The sequence below is a fragment of the Hemitrygon akajei genome, chromosome 5 (assembly GCF_048418815.1).
Source record: "Hemitrygon akajei chromosome 5, sHemAka1.3, whole genome shotgun sequence".
Taxonomy (NCBI): Eukaryota; Metazoa; Chordata; class Chondrichthyes; order Myliobatiformes; family Dasyatidae; genus Hemitrygon; species Hemitrygon akajei.
The window spans coordinates 39,106,060-39,128,418 of NC_133128.1; the positions used below are offsets into that span (position 1 = coordinate 39,106,060).

At 42.8% G+C, this 22,359-nt stretch overlaps 1 protein-coding gene across 2 annotated transcripts in view; it reads left to right on the forward strand.

The window, feature by feature from the left end:
* The window catches only part of alcama (activated leukocyte cell adhesion molecule a), a 351,374-nt gene that overhangs the window by 274,203 nt on the left and 54,812 nt on the right, over nucleotides 1–22,359 (forward strand). For both annotated transcript variants that reach the window (XM_073045273.1, XM_073045272.1), the window contains exons 2-3: nucleotides 104–204; nucleotides 22,039–22,258. In XM_073045273.1, the coding sequence (XP_072901374.1) occupies nucleotides 104–204; nucleotides 22,039–22,258 (321 nt within the window). The remainder of the gene's footprint in view (nucleotides 1–103; nucleotides 205–22,038; nucleotides 22,259–22,359) is intronic.

The following is a 22,359-nucleotide window of genomic DNA, read 5'->3' on the forward strand; positions in this document are numbered from 1 at the left end:
CTTATATTCTCGATATTCTGCTTCAGTAGAATAGATACAAAATAAAAGTAGGTAAATGGTACTACTGTTTATGTAATTGTACTTATGTTCTTTCTGCTTTCAGTTCATGCAGTGACCATTGTGACGGCAAAGGTTGGAGAAAACATCACACTGCCTTGTGAGGCAGAAAAAGGAATTGGCTTGTACTTGGTGACATGGAGACTGGTAGGTAATGTGTACGATATATTTGTTTCTTTGACACAGCATTGAGCCAGTTTAAAGATTGTAAATGACTCATGTGAGTAATCATGTGATCATGTGGTTAATGCCTCATGGAGTGATCATGTTGTTAATGCCTCAAGGAGTGATCATGTGATCATCTACCACTGGCTCTCTCCTCGTCTGGTGAGTGACCGCCAGGCACTTGTGCTGAGCAGATATTTGAAGAAGTAGTCGTGTCTCCTTGTTGCATCAATACCAGCCGAGTGGAGCATAGGATCTTCAGTACCAAATAATAAAAGGTGTTATTTTAAAGATTAAAGATTAGCTTCCTTTGTCACAAGTACATGGACACATACAGGGAAGTGCATTGTTTTGTGTTAATGACCAACTCCGTCTGAGGATTGTTGGAGGGTCAGCTTCTGGCGCCATAATGGCATGCTCACAATTCACTAACCCTAATCGTACATCTTTTTGTAATGTGGGAGAAAACCGGAGCACCCAAAGGAAGCCCACATGGTCTCAGTGAGAACATACGTTTGTATGTTCCTTACAGACAGCAGTGGAAATAAAACCCCGGTCAGTGAAAGCTGGCGCTGTAAAGCGATGGCACTAACCGCTACCCTACCATGCACGATAAGGATGCTATTTTAGTATTATTCATTTCCTCTCAATTCATTCTGAGACGTCGTAATGTAAGAAATGAAAGTGGAAGATTATAGCTGGGAGCTTAATGTCCAGGGATACACATTATATCGAAAGGACAGGCAGGAAGGCAGAGGGGTAGCATTGCTTTGTTGGTTTAAAAAAATGAAATCAAATCATTAGAAAGAGGTGACTTAGGGTCAGAAGGTGTTGAAACTTTGTGGATCAAGCTAAGGAACTGGAATGGTAAAAAGACCCTGATGGGAGTTGTATACAATCCCCCAAACAGTAGTAAGAATGAATGAAAAAGGGCGATAGAAACTGCATGCCAAAAGGGCAATTTTACAATAGTCATGGGAACTTCAATATCAGGGTGGATTGGGAAAATCCAATTGGAGCTGGATTGCAGGATGGGGAATCTCCGGTGTGCCTACAAGAAGGCTTTTTAGAGCCCATTGTGGTTGAGCCCGCAAGAGGATCAGCTATTATGGATGGGGTGTTGTGCAATGAACTGGAATTGATAAGGGAGTTTAAGATAGAAGATCTCTTAGTGGAAAATGATCATAATATGACTGAATTTATCCTGAAATTTGAGAAGGAGAAGCTAAAGTCAGGTGTATCAGTATTACAATGGAGTAAAGGGAATTTCAGAGGCATGGGAGGAGAGTTGGCTAGAATTCAGAGGTCAAAGCTTCATTTATTATCAAAGTATACAACTTAGAAATTCTTCATTTCTCTGGGTAGTCATGAAACAAAGAAAGACAGGCAGCACAACCATCAACCCCCCCCCCCCCAAATCACACCACTGCCAAAAAAAAGAACAAAACAGATCAGGCATATCAACCCCCACATCCCTCTTCCCACACAATAAAGAACAAAACGGATCAGACACATTGACCCCCAAATCCCTCCTCCCGCACAAAAAAAGAACAAAACAGATCAGGCACATCAACCCCCAAGTCCCTCCTCCTGGAAAAAACAGACAAACAAAATGGATCAAGCACATCAATCCCCAAATATCTCCTCCCTCACGGAAAAAAACAAAGTCAATCAGACACATCAACATCCCCAATATCCCCTCCCACACTAAAAAACGAGAAGATTGGGTGAAAAAAACACAGAATATAAAAGCCATAGGTCTGGTGGGGAGAAAGGAGACTTTAGTGCAAACTCCAAATCCAAAATGGAGAAAAAAGCCTGGACAACACTCTCCGAGCAGCAGGGTTTCTTCCTCTCCGGTACAGAGCAACCAATCAAAAGACAAGCAGCCAGTGTTCACACTCTGCCCTCATTTAGCTATTTCAATCTCCCTCATCACTTTAATTGGTGAACAATGGGAGCTTTAATCAATGAAATGGAGCCAGTCATTGGCTTGTGCCCTGACCTGTGCCTGCTCGATGGGAGGTTGGCACACACTGTCTCTGCTTCTTAGAAGCCTCTTAGAGACTGCAGAGTGCTGGAGTGCTGGAAGACCCAAACAATCTCCAAACCTACATACTCTCCTCGATGTTTCAATCACCCTCGTTACTTTAATTGACAAACGATGGAAGCTATGATCGGTGAAATGGGGTCAAACATTGGCATGCATGCCATCCTGCAGCTTTCTTGCCATGAGGTCCATTCGTGCTGTCTCTGCCTCGCAGAAACCTCTGAGACTACAGAGCACTGAAGCACCCAAACAATCTCCAAATAGCAAAACACAGGCTCCAGAAGTTCCAGAATTACATTCAAGATGAGAAACAAATGTAAAAGACATAAAAGAATTGAAAAAGATGGTTTCATGATCAAACCAAAAAATGTCAACTAAAAGAGTGTAGTACGTAGGTGCCATCTTGACCAAAAGGTGAAGTTCAGTGGCTCAATTGAAATGTTTCAATTCACTGGAAAAGAATACTGGCAGGGATGATGACAGAGCGGCAATGGCTGGAATTTCTGGAAGCAATTTGCAAGGCACAGGATACATAAATCCCAAAGAGGAAGAAGTATTCTGCAGGAAAGATGAAACAACCATGGCTGACAAGAGAAGTCAAAGCCAGCATAAAAGCGAAAGAGAGAGAATATAATAGAGCAAAAATTAGTGGGAAGTTGGAAGATTGGGAAGGTTTTGAAAACCAACAGAAAGCAACTGGAAAAATCATTAAGAAGGTAAAGGTGGAATACAAAAGTAAGCTAGCCAATAATATTAAATAAAATACCGAAAGCTTCTACAGATATGTAAAGTGTGAAAGAGAGGTGAGAGTGGATATCGGACCACTGGAAAATGATGCTGGAGAGGTAGTAATGGGGGACAATGAAAAGATGGATAAACTGAATAAGTATTTTACATCAGTCTTCATGGTGGAAGACACTAGCAGTATGGTGGAAGATCCAGGTGTCTGCAGTCATGAAGTGTGTAAATTACCATAACTAGAGAGAATTTCTTGGGAAACTGAAAGGTATGAAAGTAGATAAGTCACCTGGACCAGATGGTGCACACCCCAGGGTTCTGAAAGAGGTGGCTGAGGAGATCATGAAGGCATTACTAATGATCTTTCAAGAATTACTAGTTTCTGGAAGACTGGAAAATTACAAAAGTCACTCCACTCAAGCGGGAGAGAGACAGAAGAAGGGAAACTGTAAGCCAGTTAGTCTGATCTCAGTAGTCGGGAAGATGAAGTTTATTATTAAGGATGAGGTCTCAGGGTACTTGGAGGCACATGATAAAATAAGCTGCAGTCAACGTGATTTCCTCAAGGGAAATAACAAGCAGGATAGACAAAGGCAAATCAGATGATGTTGTGTACTTGGACTTTTAGAAGGCCTTTCACAAGGTGCCACACATGAGGCTGCTTAACAAGCTATGAGCCCGTTATATTACAGGAAAGATTCTAGCATGGATAAAGCAGTAGCTGATTGGCAGGAGGCAAAGAGTGGGAATAAAAGGTGCCTTTTCTGGTTGGCTTCTGGTGATTAGTAGTGTTCCACAGTGGGCTGTGTTGGGCTGATTCTTTTTACTTTATATGTCAATGATTTGGATGATGGAATTGATGGCTTTGTTGCTAAGTTTGCCTATGATATGAAGAAGGTAGGTGTAGGGACAGATCGTTTTGAGGAAATAGAGAGGCTACAGAAAGACTTAGATGGATTAGGAGAATGGGCAAAGAAATGGCAGATGGAATATAGTGTTGGGAAGTGTATGGTCATGCACTTTGGTAGAAGAATTGAAAGGGTTGACTATTTTCTAATTGGAGAGAAAATACAAAAAAACTGAGGTGAAAATGAACTTGGGAGTCCTTGTGCAGGATCCCCTAAAGGTTAACTTGCAGGTTGAGTCAGTGGTGAGGAAGGCAAATGCAATGTTAGCATTTATTTCAAGAGGTATAGAATATGAAAGCAAAGCACCGTTGTGGCTTCACTTGGGTATTGTGAGCAGCTTTAGGCCCATTATCTTAGGAAGGATGTGCTGAAACCGGAGAGGGTTCAAGGGAGGTTCACAAAAATAATTCCAGGATTGAATGGTTTGTTGTATGAAGAGCATTTGATGGCTCAGGGCCTGTATTCACTGGAATTCAGAGGAATGGGGGTGACCTCATTAAAACCTATAAAAAGCCTTGATAGAGTGGATGTGGAGAGGAAGATTCTTATGGTGGGAGAGTCTAAGACCAGAGGACACAGCCACAGAATAGAGGGGCGTGCTTTTAGAACAGAGATGAGGAGGAATTTCTTTAGCCAGAAAGTGGTGAATTTGGGGAATTCTTTGCCACATGCCACTGTGGAGGCCAAGTGTTTATGTATAATTAAGGCAGAGTTTGATAGATTCTTGATTGGTCAGGGGATGAAGAGATATGGGGAGAAGGCAAGAGACTGGGGCAGAGAGGAAAATTGGATCAGCTGTGATGAAATGGTGGTGTAGACTTGATGGGTCAAATGGCCTAATTCTGCTCCTGTAACTTATGGTGAAAGAGTCTCGGGACGTGGGCTCATAAACAGGACATATCATTTAATGTGTTTCATTTTATTTGCCATCAAATATAAAGATCCATTTCTAAAGACCATTGTGAAGCCAGCATATAATATAAAAAGCAATTCTAGCAGTTTGAGATTGTAGTTGGGCTTTCTGATACAAAGGCTTTATGCTTCACAGAACACAGAGGCACCTCAGTCTAACCGGCTTTCTTTCAATTTTGGAAATTATCATTCTGTGTAATACATCTTGCAGGCATTACAAGCATGTGATCCAGCCCAAGTGGAGTTGTTTACCCAATCAAGTATTTTCTTTTTGATTGCTTTTTCTTGAAACCGATGCTTCTGAGATCTAGGCCATTAATAATAAGTTTAAGATGCTCCAAGTACTGTAATAAGAGGGACAGAGATTATGATTTTAGTTCTAAAAAGAAAGTGGTACCTGTCAGTACTTGTCTGCGGAGCGGGAGATTGAGGAGCGAGTTGGAGACAGTTCCTTGTGGAATTTAAGGTCCAGTTTTAAAAAGTAGGTGGCGCCTGTCAGGACTTGTCTGCGGAGCAGGAGATTGCTTGGGTTAATAATAAAAAGAAGCAAAGTTTAAGTGGAGCTGCCGTTGTTGGAATGGAAGGTGTTAAAGTGGTCAGGCTTTGGCTGACAGACTTTGGCAAGAACAGGCACAGGTTAGAATTTAACTGTGAGCAGTTAAAGATATAACACATGTAGACAGGATAGTAGTTCAGGTTGTAGAGTGCTCCTTATGTAAGATGTGGGATTGCATGGCACCTAATGGTCTCCCTGATGACTACATCTGAAAGAAGTGCATCCAACCCCAGCTCCTGACTGATAAGGTCAAAAACTGGAGCTGAGTGTACTCAGGACCTTCTGGGAGAGTTTTACTGAGGTGGTCACACTTGAAGTGCAGGCTTCAGATAGTAGGTGGGTGACCACCAGGAAAAAGAAGGGGAGGAAGCAGTTGGTGAGGGGTTCCCTTGTGGCCGTTCCCCTCAGCAACAATATTCTGCTGGGGGAGGGATGAGCTCTCGGGGCACATCAGCAGTAGTCAGACCAATGGCACTGTGGCCGGCTCTGAGGCTCAGCAGGGAAGGGTAAAGTCAGGCAGAGCGATAGTGATGAGAGACTCGATAGTCAGGGTGGACAGACAGCAAGATACTGTGGCAGTGAAAAAAAAACGGGGTGGTGTGTTGCCTCCCACGTGCCAGGGTCCAAAATATCTCACAGCAGCTGCAGAAGATTCTCAAGAAGGAGGGTGAGCAGCCAGAGGTCACGTTGCACACTGGCACCAATGACATGAGTAGAAAGGGTGGAGAGGTCCTTCGCAGTGAGTATAAGAAGAGGCTGAAGAGCAGGACCTCCTAAGCAGTCATCTCTGGATTGCTCCCAGTGTCATGTGCTAGTCAGAGCAGGAATAGGATGACAGTACAGATGAATGAGTGGCTGAGGGAGTGGTGCAAGGGGCAGGATTTCAGATTTCTGGATCATTGGGATCTCTACTGGGGAAGGTGTGAACTGTACAAAAAGGACGGGTTACACCTGAACCCAAGTGGGACCAATATCATTACAGGGAACTTCTCAAGAGCAGCTGGGGAGGGTTTAAACCGATTTGTCAGGGAGATGGGAACTGGAGAGATAGAGCTGGGGATGGGGCAGTTGTTATACAAACCAATACCATGTGTAGTGAGACTCTAAGGAAGGACAGGCAGATGAAGGGGCAAAATTGCAGTCACTGTAGTGAGTTGAAGTATAACATTGTGACAATATCGAAAAGGGTGATGAATACATGACTGAAGGTGTTATATTTGAATGCATGCAGTATATGGAATAAGGCAGATGATCTTGTAGTACAGTTAGAGAATAGGAGTTATGACATTGTGAGCAACACTAAGTAGTGATTGAAAGAAGATCATAGTTGGCAGCTTAACATACAAGGATACACCTTGTATTGAAATGACATACAGGTAGGCAGAGGGATGGAGTGGCTCTGTTGGTAGGAAATTAAATTAAATCCTTAGAAAGAGATGATATAGGATCAGAAGACATAGAATCCTTGTGGGCAGAGATAAGAAACTGCAAGGGTAAAAAGATCCTGGGAGTGACATACAGGCCTTCAAATGATAGGATGTGGAATATAAATTTCAATGGGAAATAGAAACGACATGTAACAAGGGCAATGTTGCGATATTCGGGGGGGGGGGGGATTTCAATATCCGGGTAAACTGGGAAGATCAAGCTGGTGCCAACAAGATGGCGTTTTAGAGCAGCTTATGGCTGAGCTCACTAGGAGAAAGGCAATTCTGGATTAGGTGTTGTGTACTGAACCAGATTTGATTTAGAGAGCTTAAGGTAAAGGAACACATAGGAGTCAGTGATCACAATGTGATAGGGTTCACCCTACAGTCTGAGAGGGAGAAGTTGAAATCAGATGCATCAGTATTATAGTGGAGTAAAGGGAATTGCAAAGACATGAGAGAAACTGGCCAATATTGATAGGAAGGAGATACTACAGGCATGATGGCAGAACAGCGATGGCTGGTGTTTCCGGGGGCTATTTGGAAGGCAAAGCATAGATATATTCCAAAGGTAAAGAAGTACAGTACTCTAAAGGGAGGATGAGGCAACCATGGCTAACAAGGGAAGTCAAAGACTGCATATTGGAAAAGAAAAGGCATCTGATATAGCAAAAATTAGTAAGGAGTTAGAGGATTCAGAAGCTTTTGAAAATCAACAGAAAGAACTGAAAAAAACATAAGGAGAAAAAAGATGAAATATAAAGGTAACCTAGTTAATAATACCAAAGCGGATACAAAACATTTTTCAGATATATAAAGAGTAAAAGAGAAGCAAGAGTGGATATTGGACTGCTGGGATATGATGCTGAAGAGGTAGTAATGGGGGACAAAGAAATGGTGGATGAACTTAATAAATATTTTGATTCAGTCTTCACTAGCAGTATACTAAAAATTCAGGAGTGTCAGAGGGTATAAATGAGTGTAGTTGTTATTACTAATGAGAAGGTGCTTGGGAAGTTGACACATCTGGTCTGAAGGTAGATAAGTCACCTGAACCAAATGGACTACACCTCAGGGTTCTGAAAATGGTAGCTGAAGAGATTGTGTAGTTATTAGTAAAGCTCTTTCAAGGATCAATAGATTCTGGAATGTTTCTAGAGGACTGGAAAATTGCAAATGTCACTCCACTCTTTAAAATGGGAGGGATGCAGAAGAAAGGAAATTGAAGGCTATTTAACCTGATGTCAATGATGGGAAGATGTTGCAGTCCATTACTAAAGATGAGGCTTTGGAATACCTAAAGATGCATGATAAAAGTCAGTATGGGTTCCTCAGGGGAAGATTTTGAATAACAAATCTGTTGGAATTCTTTGAGGAAATAACAAGCAGGGTAGACAAGCTCGAGTACATCCACCTTCTATCGAATACTACCACTGTTGCTACTCCAGGTAGCCACCCCCCCCCCCCCCCAACCAGGACTCAAAATTGAGTACTTATTGTTGATGGGGACCGGCACAGGAATGCTCTCCGCTATCTGATGTTTCCCCTTTCCTCTCTTGACAGTCACCCACTTATCAGTTTCCTCTTCCCCTAGGGGTGACTGCCTCCCTGTAATTCCTGTCTATCACCTCCTCCCTCCCCCTAACAAGCCGAAGGTTATTGAGCTGCAGCTCCAGTTCCCTAACACGGTCTCTAAGGAGCTGCATCTCCATGCAGCTGGTGCAAATGTGGCCCTAAGGGAGGCTAGAAGTCTCCTAGTGATCCCACATCTGACTCCCGGAACAGAACACTGGCTCTGCAGACGTACCCCCTATTCTTTCAAGAGTTAAATAAGAAAATGAAATAAGAAATAAACTTACCTACTTACCTCACCTCTGCCCGTTCTCTCTGAAGCCTGTCGAACAAAAGCCTTACCACTCTGACTCAGACCACGCCCACAATGATTGCTAGATGGTACCTTTCTTTTATAGAGTCTGGCTCCAGATCTGCATGGGAATGCTTCTACTATGCCACTGTCCAGTCCACTGTAATACTGATACATATGTCTTTGGCATCTCCTTGCAAATTTCTGGGTGAATGGAATTATATTATGGTCACTTTCCCCGAAGGGTTCTTTTACCTTAAGCTCTCTAATCAATTCCCGTTCATTGCACAACACCTAATCTAAAATAGCTAGTCTCCTAGAGGGCTCAACCACAAGCTGCTCTAAAAAGCAGTCTGGTAGGCATTCTAGAGATTCCCCCTCTTAGGATCCAGCACCAAGGTGATTTTCCTAATCTATCTGCAAATTTAAATCCTCTATGACTATTGTACAAGCTATAACCTTCTTTCAGCAATGATTCAGTGACATCCCACAACATCATACTTGCCAATCTGTATCTGTCCTACAAGTTTATCAACCTTATTCAGTAAATTGCACACATTCCAAAAATCACTCCTTCAGTCCTGTATTCACCCTTTTTGATTTTGTCCACCTTTTACATTGCACATCATCCTGCAGTTTGCAATTTTGCCCTGTCATCAACCTCTCCTTGCTTGGAGTCTCACTACACATGGCCTCTGTTTGTAAACCAGCTAACTCATCCTCAGCACTATCTCTCTAATTCACATTTCCCTGTCAAATTAGTTTAAACCATCCCAAACAACTGGAGCCAACCTGCCTGTAAAGGATATTGGGCCCCCTCAGGTTCAGGTTTAACACATCCCTCTTATACAGGCCCTACCTTCTCCAGAAGAGATTCCAATGATCCACAAATCTGAACCCCTGCCCCCTACCCCCTGCACTAGTTCCCCAGCCTCATTCACCTGTCAATCATCCTAATTTTACTCTCACTGATGCAATGCATGGGTAGCAATCCAGAGATTAATACTCTGGAGATCATGTTTTTCAGTTTTCTACCTAGCTCCCTAAGATTGCTTTTCAGGACCTCCTCACTTTGTCTAGTACCTGTTATTGGTGCCAATATGTACCAAGACTGCTCACCCTCCCCCTTGGGAATGCTATGGATCTGATTCAAAATATCCCTGGCCCTGGCATTTGGGAGGCAACATAGCATCCAGGTATTTCTATCATGCCCACAGAAACTCATCTCTTTTTCTCTGAGTATGGAATCTCCTATCAACACTGCTGTGCTCTTCAGCTCTCTTCTCTTCTGAGCCACAGCACCAGACCCATTGCCAGAAGACCCAGTCATTGTGGCTCCCTCCTGGAAGGTCATTCCCCCTCACCAGCATCTAAAGTGGTATACTTATTACTGAGGGGAATGGCTGCAGTGTATTCTGCACTGTCTGTACATTTCCCTTCCCTCTGCTGACAGTCAACCAGTTACCTGTCACCTGCAACCTAGGGGTGATTACCTCTCTGTAACTTCTATCTATCACTTGCCCATTCTCCTGTATGAGCCAAAGGTCATCAAGCAGCAGCTTCAGATCCTCAATATGTTCTCTCAGGAGCTGGAGTATCATTGACAATGAAGAAGGCTAACAAAAATTATGGAGGGATCTTGATCAGATAGGTAAGTAGGCCAATGATTGCAAAGTTGCTTTGATTTAGATAACTGTAAAGTGTTGCATTTGGGAAGTTAAAGCAAGGTGAGACATCTATAGTGAGTGGTTAGGACCTGGGAAATGTCGTGGAGCAGAGGGGCCTAGGAGTATGGCTGGAAGTGGTGTCTTAGCCTGACAGAGTGTTGATGAAAGTATTTGGCGTGTTTCACGACTTATGCCGGTGATATTAAACCTGATTCTCATTCTGGCCTTCTTCAATCAGGGCATTGAATATAGGAGTTGGGATGTTGTGTTTCATTTATAGAAAACATTGGTGAGGCCACACTTGGAATATTGTGTACAATTTAGAAGGCCCTGTTGCAGATAAGAAATCATTAAATTGGACAGATTGCAGAGATGATTTACAAGGATGTTGCCAAAGCTCAAAGGTCTGAATTATAATGAGGCTAGGACTTTATTCCTTGGAACATAGAAGATTGATGGGAGACCTTATTATACAGATGTATAAAATCATGAAGGATATAGATAGGTGTCATACATATCCTTTATTTCTCAGAAAAGGATAATTAAAAACTAGAGGGCATACAGTGCCTGTAAGAAGTATTCAACCTTTATTGTTTTACAGTGGTGGATTTAATTTGGCTTTTTTGACTGATCAACAGAAAAAGACTCTTTGTGACAAAGTAAAAATGGATCTCTACAAAGTGATCTAAATTTATTACACATATAAGACAAATTAATTGCATAATATGACACACAAAATCATCACTGGTGCATCCAATTGGTTTTGGAAGTCACATAATTAGTTAAATGAGGATCACCTGTGTGCAGTCGCAGTATTTCAATTGACTAGAGTGAAAATACACTGCTGGATCCTGATATGCTTGTGAGTCTGTTAGTTCATCGATATGTTAACCATTTTTACTGATGGATCAAAAGATAATTAAACTGGTAACATTAGCTGTTTTTGTACCCAGATTATAGGTAACAAAGGTCTTAATAACCATTTATCAGTATATACAGCAGAACTGGTTGTTATTATTTTGGGCTTACAGTGGGTGGAGGAAATTTGTCCTTACAAAGTTGTAATCTGTTCAGATTCTTTTTCAGTTTTGACTAATCATTCTAGTAGTAGGTCAGATTTACTGATGGAAGCTCTTCAAACTTTATTTCATATTTAAAGTATTAGTTTACATGTTCCCTTCTTCCGGGTCCCTGCACATAGAGGTGTTGAAGGGAATGATCAGTTGATTACTTGGCCAAAAAAAGCTGTTCAACTGTGCATGTAGATCTTCCACTTAGCAAATCAGATGTTAAGGGGTTGGTGGGGCAAAGAATTAAGGGATTGTGGCAGGACTTCTGTGATAAAGGGCATAAGGGGAGACATCTTTACAAAATACATAAAACTGTTGGATTATTGGAAGAAGGGAGTTAAACAAGAAAAGAAGGAATAGTACTGACTTGAGTTAGAGTTTGCACACTATGCTTAATTATTTCTTGTATCTTGTTGGAAAATATCACTGTGGGGTGTGTAGGTTTTGTCATTATGAAACAATTGAACACATTCCTTAGCAATGTGAAGCATATAATGTTGAAAGAAAGCAAATGCAGGCTACACTACTAACTTTGGGGTTTGATAGTTTTCCTTTAAAAACTAAGTTATAGAAGTAATTTTAATTCACGATATTGTCTTTCATTAATTACAATCTATAGGGCTTTTTGAGGTAATTTCGTTATTATTTGATAAAGAACCAGTAGGGGTTTTATTTCCCAACTCTCTACACCACACTCCAGTCCAGTTGGTGGCAGTAATACATCTTTAAGTTGGACTGTCAACCGCCATTAAAAGTCAGAAGAAGAAGGTCCAACTGCTGGTGAGTCAGTATCCTGGCAAAAACTACACCATGAAGACAAAAGAACACTCCAAGTAACTCAGTGAAAAGGTTATTGAAAGGCATAAGTCAGGAGATGGATACAAGAGAACTTCCAAGTCACTGTCTATCCCTTAGAGTACAGTTAGGTCAACCATCAAAAAAATGGAAAAAATATGGCACAGCTGTAAATCTGCCTAGAGCAGGCTATCATCAGAAACTAGTGCCTGTACAAGAAGGGGACTAGTGAGGGAGGCCACCACCAAGAGACCTATGTGACCACTCTGGTGGAGTTACAAGCTTCGATAGCTGAGTTGGGAGAGACTGCGCACACAACTGTTCATCAGTCGCAGCTTTATAGGAGAGTGGCAAAAAGAAAACCACTGTTGGAAAAAAAACTCGCATGGAAATCTCAGCTAGAGTGTGCCAGAACGCATGTGAGAGACTGTGAATTCAGCTGGAAGAAGATTCTATGATCTGATGAAACCAAAATTGATCTTTTGGCCATCAGATTAAACTATGTTTGGCATAGGCTAAATACTGCACTTCATTTAAAAACACACCATCCCTGCCGTGAGGAATGGTGGTGGCTGCATCATGCTGTGGGGATGCTTCACTGCAGCAGGTCCTGGAAGGCTTGTGAAGGTAGAGGGTAAAATGAATGCAGCAAAATACAGGGAAAACCTGATGCAGTCTGCAAGAGAACTGTGACTTGGGAGAAGATTTCTTTTCCAGCTAGACAATGATTTGAAGCATAAGGCCAAATCTGCACAGGAATGGCTTAAAAACATTAGTGTCCTAGAGTGCCAAGTCAGAATCCAGACCTCAATCCGATTGAGAATTTGTGGCTGGACTTGACAAGGGCTATTCATTCATGAACCCCATGCAATCTGACAGAGATTGAGCAGTTTTGTAAAGAAGAATGGGGGAAAATTGCAGTGTCCAGATGAGCAAAGCTGATGGAGACCGATCCACACAGACTCAAGGCTGTAATTGCTGTCAAAGGTGCATTTACTAAATACTGACTTGAAGGGGGAGGGGTAGCAATTATACAATCAATTATTTTGTGTTTAATAACTAATAAATTTAGACCAATTTGTAAATATGTTTTCACTTTGACACCAAAGAGTCTTTTCTGTTGTGTCTAAAATGCCAAATTTAATCCACTGTGATTCAATGTTATAAGACAATTAAACATGAATACTTCCAAGATGGTTGAATACTCTTTACGGGCACTGTAGATTCAAGATGAGCGGTGAAAAGTTTAAAAGGCACCCCACGGTATACATGGAAAGGACTATCAGATAAAGAGGCTGTGCTAGATACAGTAACAACATTTAAAAGATATTTGAATATGTACAAGGATAGGACATGTTTAGAAGGAAACGGGCCAAGTTCAGGCACATGGGACTAGCCTGGTTGGCACCATAATTGGCATGAATGTGGGCTGAAAGGTCTGCTTACATGCTATATGACCCTGACTCTTAAATGTACTTATCACATCTGATTTTACTAGGTAGCAACCACACTTTGTGTGGGCAAAGGTAGAAATTACCCCTTCTAATGCTCATTCCTCTCACCTTAAACTTAATCCCTCCTGTTTTTGATACCCCTACCATGAGGGAAAAGGAGATATTGACTATCTATAGTATCTACATCCTGTGGCCATCTTATTAGGTACACCTGCTTGTTAATGCAAGTAACGCCAATCATGTGGCAGCATCTCAATGTGTAAAAACCTGCAGACATGGTCAAGAGGTTATCAGAATGAGGAAGGAATGTCATCTAATTGATTTTGACCATAGAATAATAGTTGGTGCCAGACAAGATGGTTTGAGTATCCCAGAAACTGCTGATCTCCTGGAATTTTCACACACAGCATTCTCTGGAGTTTACAGAGAATGGAGTGAAAAGCAAAAATGTAAAGGGAGTGGCAATTCTGTGGGTGAAAACACCTTGTTAATCAGAGAGGTCAGAGGTAAATGGCCAGTGTAGCGTTCTCGCTCGAGTGTAACGGAACCTGAGTTAAACGCCAAGGTAAACTGTCGTTAGTGAAAACAGGGTCGCAGTAAGATTAACCATTTACTGTTCACTCTTCCACATTAACGTATGGTGAAAACTGTTGATAAAACAATACAAGATTGGTACAGTATTTGTTTCCTTCTAGATATCACATTTACATCGTGAATACTTGCAAAGGTAAAACTACAACAACTACATTACATTAAAGTGCAGCATACAGTCAGAATCTACCTGCTCCATTGACTGCTTTAAATACACTTCAACACAAACTATCCCGACTCTTTAACTAACGAAAACATAAACCTTATCGACCGTCGTTACTTTTAACAGAATCAGCATTAACATTTTAATTCAACATATCAATTATCTATGACTTACAGCGTTGCTTTCACTATGTTTCTGGTGCGTAGAAAGAAAACTTTGCTGCGCTGGACTCACACATGTCTGGCCCCCACCTTCCCGTTTCTCCAAACCGGTATTTTCCCACAGGATGCGGCGGAACCGGATGTGACGTCATCGCATGCCGCGATATATTACAGACAACGAATTTACTTAAACAATCCTAACTTTAACTAAAAAATGCTAACACACGAATTACTAAGCAAAAATATTATAAACTAAATAACTGCCATAAAGGCAGCACAGCCAGACTGGTTCAAGGTGACAGGAAAGTGATGGTAACTACATGTCACAACAGCAGTGGGCACGAAAGCATCTCTGAATATACAACACATTGAACTTGGAAGTGGATGGGCTACAGGAGCAGAAGACCATGAACATAAGAATACGTACACAACACTGGAAGAACTCAGCAGGTCAGGCAGCATCCGTGGGAAAAGAGTAGCCAACGTTTCGGGCCGAGACCCTTCATCAGGATGCTGCCTGACCTGCTGAGTTCTTCCGGCGTTGTGTACGTATTCTTTGATCCACAGCATCTGCAGTTGTATTTTTGTGGACCGTGAACATAAACTCAGTGGCCACTTTATTAGGTACAGACTAATCAAGCATGGCTTATCTAATCTATACCCATAGCTAAAGTGCTATAATCCAAGCAACCCCTTAATGAATCTGCTCCACATTCTTTCCAGTGCAATATCATCTTTTCTATAAATTGGTGGTCACCAGGGGTGCAGTGCTAGCCGGAGAGCACCCCGGTACCTCTTTAAGAAAAAAGCCAAACTAAACAAGCCAATTAATTAGGTGCCGCCCAGGGTGATCGGACTGCTGATCTCCTGGGATTTTTACACACAACAGATGCTGGAGTTTACAAAGAATGGTGCCAAAAACAAAAAAAAAATCCGACAAGTGGATTTAACAAGCTGGTTTCACTCACAGAACAGCCACTCGCTGGATGTTGTTTTGTTTAAGTGGCAATTATAATTTATTGCTGATAAATATGAGCTAATACAACAAGCAGTGGAATGTGTGATAAATAGGAGATATTGAATGGCATGAAGAAACAAAGGAATCTTAAAATGCATCACAATCAAGAGAAAATCTGCAAATACGAGGAAATCTGCAGATACTGGAAATTCAAGTAACACACACAAAATGCTGGAGGAACGCAGCAGGCCAGGCAGCATCTATAGGAAGAAGCACAGTCGACGTTTCGGGCCGAGACCCTTCATCAGGACTAACTGAAAGAAGAGATAGTAAGAGATTTGAAAGTGGGAGGGGGAGGTTCAAAATGATGGGAGAAGACAGGAGGGTGACAGGAGGAAGATGAAGCTAAGAGCTGGAAAGTTGATTAGCAAAGGGCCATCAACCGTCTCGACTTCACTACACCTTGTTCCAGTTCCAACCTCACTCTTTCTGAATGCTCTACTCTCCACTCCCTCCTCCGCACCAATCCCAACCTTACTATAAAACCCACTGATAACGGGGGTGCTGTAGTAGTCTGGTGTACTGACCTCTACCTTGCTGAGGTACAGTGACAATCGCTGATACCTCCTATTATTTACCCCTCGAATATAACCCCACTAAGGAGCACCAGGCCATTGTGTCCCACACCATCACCAACCTTATCAGCTCTGGGGATCTCCCATCCACTGCCACCAACCTCATAGTTCCCACATCCCGCACTTCCCATTTCTACCTGCTACCCAAGATCCACAAACCTGCCTGTCCAGGTAGACCCATTGTCTCAACTTGCTCCTGCCCCACCGAACTCATTTCTACATACCTTGACACTGTTTTATCCCCCCTTATTCAATCCCTTCCCACCTATGTTCGTGACACTTCTCACACTCCGAATTTTTTCAGTGATTTTAAGTTCCCTGACCCACATCACCTTATTTTCACCATGGATGTCCAGTCCATATATACCTCCATCCCCCACCAGGAAGGTCTCAAAACTCTCTGCTTCTTTTTGGATTCAAGACCCAACTAGTTCCCCTCTACCACCACTCTCTTCCGTCTAGCGGGATTAGTCCTTACTCTCAATAATTTTTCCTTTGGCTCCTCCCACTTCCTCCAAACCAAAGGTGTAGCCATGCTCACCATATGGGTCCCAGTTATGCCTGCCTTTTTGCTGGCTTTGTGGAACAGTCCATGTTCCAAACCTACACTGGTAGCCATCCCCCCACTTTTCCTTCGCTACATCAACGACTGCATTGGCGCTGCCTCCTGCACGCACGCTGAACTCATTGACTTCATTAACTTTGCCTCCAACTTTCACCCTGCTGTCAAATTTACCCAGTCCATTTCCGACACCTCCCTCCCCTTTCTTGATCTTTCTGTCTCCATCTCTGGAGATGGCCTATCTACTGATATCTACTATAAGCCTACGGACTTGCACAGCTACCTGGACTATTCCTCTTCCCACCCTGTCTCTTGCAAAAATGCCATCCCCTTCTCACAATTCCTCCGTCTCTACCGCATCTGCTCTCAGGGTGAGGCTTTTCATTCCAGGACGGAGGAGATGTCTTCCTTTTTAAAAGAAAGGGGCTTCCCTTCCTGCACCATCAACTCTGCCCTCAAACGCATCTCTCCCATTTCACGCACATCTGCTCTCACCCCATCCTCCTGCCACCCCATTAGAGATAGAGTTCCCCTTGTCCTCACCTACAACCCCACCAGCCTCGGGGTCCAACATATAATTCTCCGTAACTTCCGCCACCTCCAATGGGATCCCACCACCAAGCACATCTTTCCCTCCCCCCCTCTTTCTGCTTTCCACAGGGATCACTCCCTACTCAACTCCCTTATCCACTCGTCCCCCCCATCCCTTCCCACCGATCTCCCTCCCAGCACTTACCCTTGTAAGCAGAACAAGTGCTACACCTGCCCTTACACTTCCTCCCTCACCACTATTCAGGGCCCCAGACAGTCCTTCCAGGTGAGGCGACACTTCACCTGTGAGTTGGCTAGTGTGGTATACTGTGTCTGGTGCTCCCGGTGTGGCCTTTTATATATTGGTGAGACCTGACGCAGACTGGGAGACCATTTCGCTGAACACCTACACTCTGTCTGCCAGAGAAAGCAGGATCTCCCAGTGGCCACATATCTTAATTCCACGTTTCATTCCCATTGTGATATGTCTATCCATGGCCTCTTCTACTGTCAAGATGAAGCCACACTCAGGCTGGAGAAACAACACCTTATATACCGTCTGGGTAGCCTCCAACCTGATGGCATGAACATTGATTCTCTAATGTCTGTTAATGCCTCTCCTCCCCTCATTACCCCATCCCTTATTTATTTCTCTCTCTCTCTCTCTCTCTCTCTCTCTCTCTCTCTCTCTCTCTCTCTCTCTCTCTCTCTCTCTCTCTCTCTCTCTCTCTCTCTCTCTCTCTCTCTCTCCATCCCTTTTTTCTTTTCTCTCTCTCTTTTTTTCTCTCTCTGCCCCTCTCACAATAACTCCTTGCCTGTTCTCCATCTCCCTCTGGTGGTCCCCTCCCCGTTTCTTTCTCCCTAGACCTATGATCCTCTCCCTTTTCCAGCTCTGTATCCCTTTTGCCAATCACCTTTCCAGCTCTTAGTGTCAACCCTCCCCCCTCCTGTCTTTTTGGATCTCCCCCGCCCCCTCCCACTTACAAATCTTTAACTATCTCTTCTTTCAGTTAGTCCTGACGAAGGGTCTCGGCTCGAAATGTCGACTGTACTTCTTCCTATAGATGCTGCAACATCTGCAGATGCTGGAAACCCAAGCAGTGTTGCTTAAGATGCATGTCCACATATCTCTAAAGAGAGCAGGATGGGTCGATAAGGTATCAAAATGACACGCAGAATACAAACATGAAATATGAAACATACAGTATGAATTAAGACAATATGACCATAAAACATACAGGCAGAATTTAAAGCCATTCGGCCCATCAAGTCGTTTCCTCCATTCAATCATTCTGATTTTTTTTTATCCCTCTCAACCCCATTCTTCCGCCTTCTCCCCGTTACCTTTGAAGCCCTTACTAACTAATCAAGAACCTTACACCCTCCGCTTCAAATATACTCAATGACTTGGTTTCCGACACTCGTTGTGGCAATGAATTTCACAGATTCACCACCTCTGGCTAAGGAACTTCCTCCTCATTCTATTCTAAAGGGTTGCCCTTGTATCCTAGACTCCCCCACTATATGAAACATCCACTCTGTCTAGGCCTTTCTGTGGCTGCAGATTGCTGCCCATGGCTAACTGAAGACGCAGCTTGGGATGACTAGCTGAGGAGTACCAGTGAGAGTGCTGCCTGGGAAGCAATGCTGAAGACAGAAAATACAGTCATATATCTAATTAGGAGTACAAGGAGTCTACTCAGACCTTAAACAATTTCCACTGAGTACTTTTTAAATTATTAACTAACTCAATTAGAGTGATTTAATAAATTAATTAGCTTAATTTATAAATCCATTTAATTTGTTTGATTTACAGTCACCTCAATGCTCTACTCCCATCACCATTCAGTAACCTTTCATTCACATGTTTATCAAGGATCTAACCCTGCCTTAAAAATATTCAAACTGCTTTCACCATCTCAAATTGATCACAATCCATTGTGAGAGCAATTTCCATCCTACATGGGCAACCCTCTTTTTTTAAACTGTGATCCCCAATCCTACATTTCATAAGGCATAGGTGCAGAATTAGGCCATTCAGCCCATCAAGTCTGCTCCACAATTCCTTCACTGCTGATTATAATCCCTCTCAACTGTATTCTCCTGTCGTCACCCTGTACCTTTGACACCCTTACTAATCAAGAACTATCAACCTCCATTTTAAATGTACCCAATGACTTGGCTTCCATAGCCATTTGTGGCAATGAATTCCACAGGTTCACCGTCCTCTGACTAAGGAAATTCCTCCTCATTTTGTTGCTAAAGAATTGTCTTTCTATTCTGCAGCTGTGCCTTCTGGTCCTAGACTCTCCCACAAAAGAAGAATTCTCTCCTAATCTGCCCTGTCGAGCCCCTCAGAATATATGTTTCAATCTAAACTTTAAGGGATGAAAGCACAGGTTACGCAACAAGCGAAATGCTCCAGATATTAGTCTAGTAAATCTTCTCTTAAATGCTTCCACCTTAGTTAGAATATAAGAGCAAGGATATTATTTCTGAGCTGCAAACAGAATAGTTTGTACATGGTTGTACACTTCATTTCAGGAAAGATGTAATAGCACCAAGGAGAGTGCAGAAGAGATTTACACGGATGTTATCAGATCTGGAAAACATCAGCTTTGAAGAATGATTAAATAACCAATGGATTTTGTTTTTTTGAAACAGAAGAGTCTGAAGGGTAAATTTATTAAGATGTATTAAATTATGAAGAGCTTAAGTAGAGGAGAAAGCACTGGGTGTATTTAAAGTAATTGGTAAATGGATTAGATGCTGGATGAGAATATTACCCAGAGGCAGGAAATCACTATCCAAAAAAGTGAAAAGAGCAGAATCCCTCATTGCATTTAAAAAGTAATTGGATTTGTACTTGGAGAGCAATGACCACAGGGAGATGGATCATGTGCAGTGGGGTGGAATTACCCCGGCTAACTCCTCAGTCTTTACAGACAGAATGTGTGAATGGCCTGCCATTTTATGCTTTAAAATTTTAATGCATCACTGTACTTTTTGCATAATGTGTTGCTCCCAGTGCATAGAGGAAACACTGCATTCACTCAGCCATTGCAAAATGAGGGTTAGGTTGGATTGGTTTAAGTATTATCTTGCCTCTTGCTCCAGGAAATGAGCAGGATCATCTCAGCATCTAGTCTGCACATCAACAATGACGATGGGAGCTGCTGCCACCAACAACCTAGCAGATCACAATCTTAAAAAAGAGAAAAGTGCAGATGCTAGAAATCCAAGCGACACACACAAAATGCTGGAGGAACTCAGCAGGCCAGGCAACATCTACGGAAGAAAGTACAATTGATGATTCGGGCCAAGATCCTTCAGCAGGACTGGAGAGAAAAAAATGAGGAATAGATTTAAAAGGTGGGGGGAGGGGAAGGAGGAACACAAGGTGATAAATGAAACCGGGAGGAGGAGGGATGAAGTAACGAGCTGGGAAGTTGATTGGTGAAAGAGATACAGGGCTGGAGAAGGGGTGTCCAATAGGGGAGGACAGAAGGCCATGAAAAAAAGAAAAGGGGAGAGGAGGAGCTCCAGAGGGAGGCGATGGACAGGCAAGGAGACAAGGTGAGAGAGGGAAAAGGGGATGAGGAATGGTGAAGGATGGGGAGTGGGGTCATTACCAGAAGTTCAAGAAATCGATGTTTATGCCATCAGGTTAGAGGCTATCCACATGGAATATAAGGTGGTGCTCCTCCAACCGAAGTTGGCCGCATCATGATAGTAGATTTACAGATAGGAATGGGAAGTGGAATTAAAATGGGTGGCCATTGGGAGATCCTGCTTCTTCTGGTGGAAAGTAGGAGCTTGGTTGAGCATCTCCCTGATATACAGGAGGACACACTGGGTGTACAGAACACAGTAAATGACTCTAACAGACTCACAGGTGAAGTGTCGCCTCACCTGGAAGGACAGTTTGGGGGCCGTGAAAGGTAGTGAGGGTGGAGGTGTAGGGGCAGGTGTAGCAGTTGTTCCACTTGCAAGGATAAGTGCCAGGAGGGGGATCAGTGGGGAGGGATGAATGGACAAGGGAGTTGCGTACAGAGTGATCCCTGCAGAAAGCAGAAAGTGGGGTGGGAGGGGAGGGAAGGGAGTGCTCAGTGGTGGGATCCTGTTGGAGACGGTGGAAGTTCCAGCGAATTTGGAGGCTAAGTTGATGAAGCCAGTGAGCTCTGTATGGGGTGCAGGAAGCAGCACCAATGCAGTCATCGATGTAGCGTAGGAAAAGTGGGGGATGGACACCAGTGTAGGCACGGAACATGAACTATTCCATATAGCTGACAAAAAGGCAGGCATAGCTGGGACCCACGCGAGTACCCATGGCTACACCTTTGTTTGAAATGGGAGGAGCCAAAGGAGAAATTATTAAGAGTGAGGACGTTCCACTAGACAGTGGAGAGTGGTGGTGGAGGGCAATTGGTTGGGTTTGGTGTCAAGAAAGAAATAGAGCTTTGAGCCTTCCTGGTGGGGTGGTGGAAGTGTAAAGGAACTGGACATCCACAGTGAAAAAAAGATGATGGGGCCAGGGCACTTGAAATCACTGAAAAGATCCAGAGCACGTGAAGTGTCACAGATGTAGGTAGGAAGGGACTGAACTAGGGGGGTTAAAATAGAGTTGAGGTATGCAGATATGAGTTCAGTGGGGCAGGAACAAGCTGGACAAGTGGGCTTGTGAATCTTCCTGTACCAAAAGCCCTGTTGTAGAATCCAGAAAATTACAATGGTTTATAACCTGCGTAACAATTACCTTCTTTTTCTCTTTCAGGAAATTAATGAAAATATCAAGGAACAACTCATTTCTTTTTCGCCAATGACTAATAAAACAACAGACAAAGAATTCCCCAAGTACAAGGGCAGACTAATTCTAAACAAGGATTTGTCCTTAAAACTTTTGGATGTTGGAGTTCAGGATGAAGAGAAATTTTCCTGCTTTACAGTGGCTGAATCAGACGTTCATGAATCTGTTGTACATGTCAGAGTTTACAGTAAGTAAAAACTACATATGTGATTTAATTCAGAGGCTAGATTTTGAGACATGTTAAATTTTTTTCTGATAAATATCAAGTGATAGATATTTAAACTATCA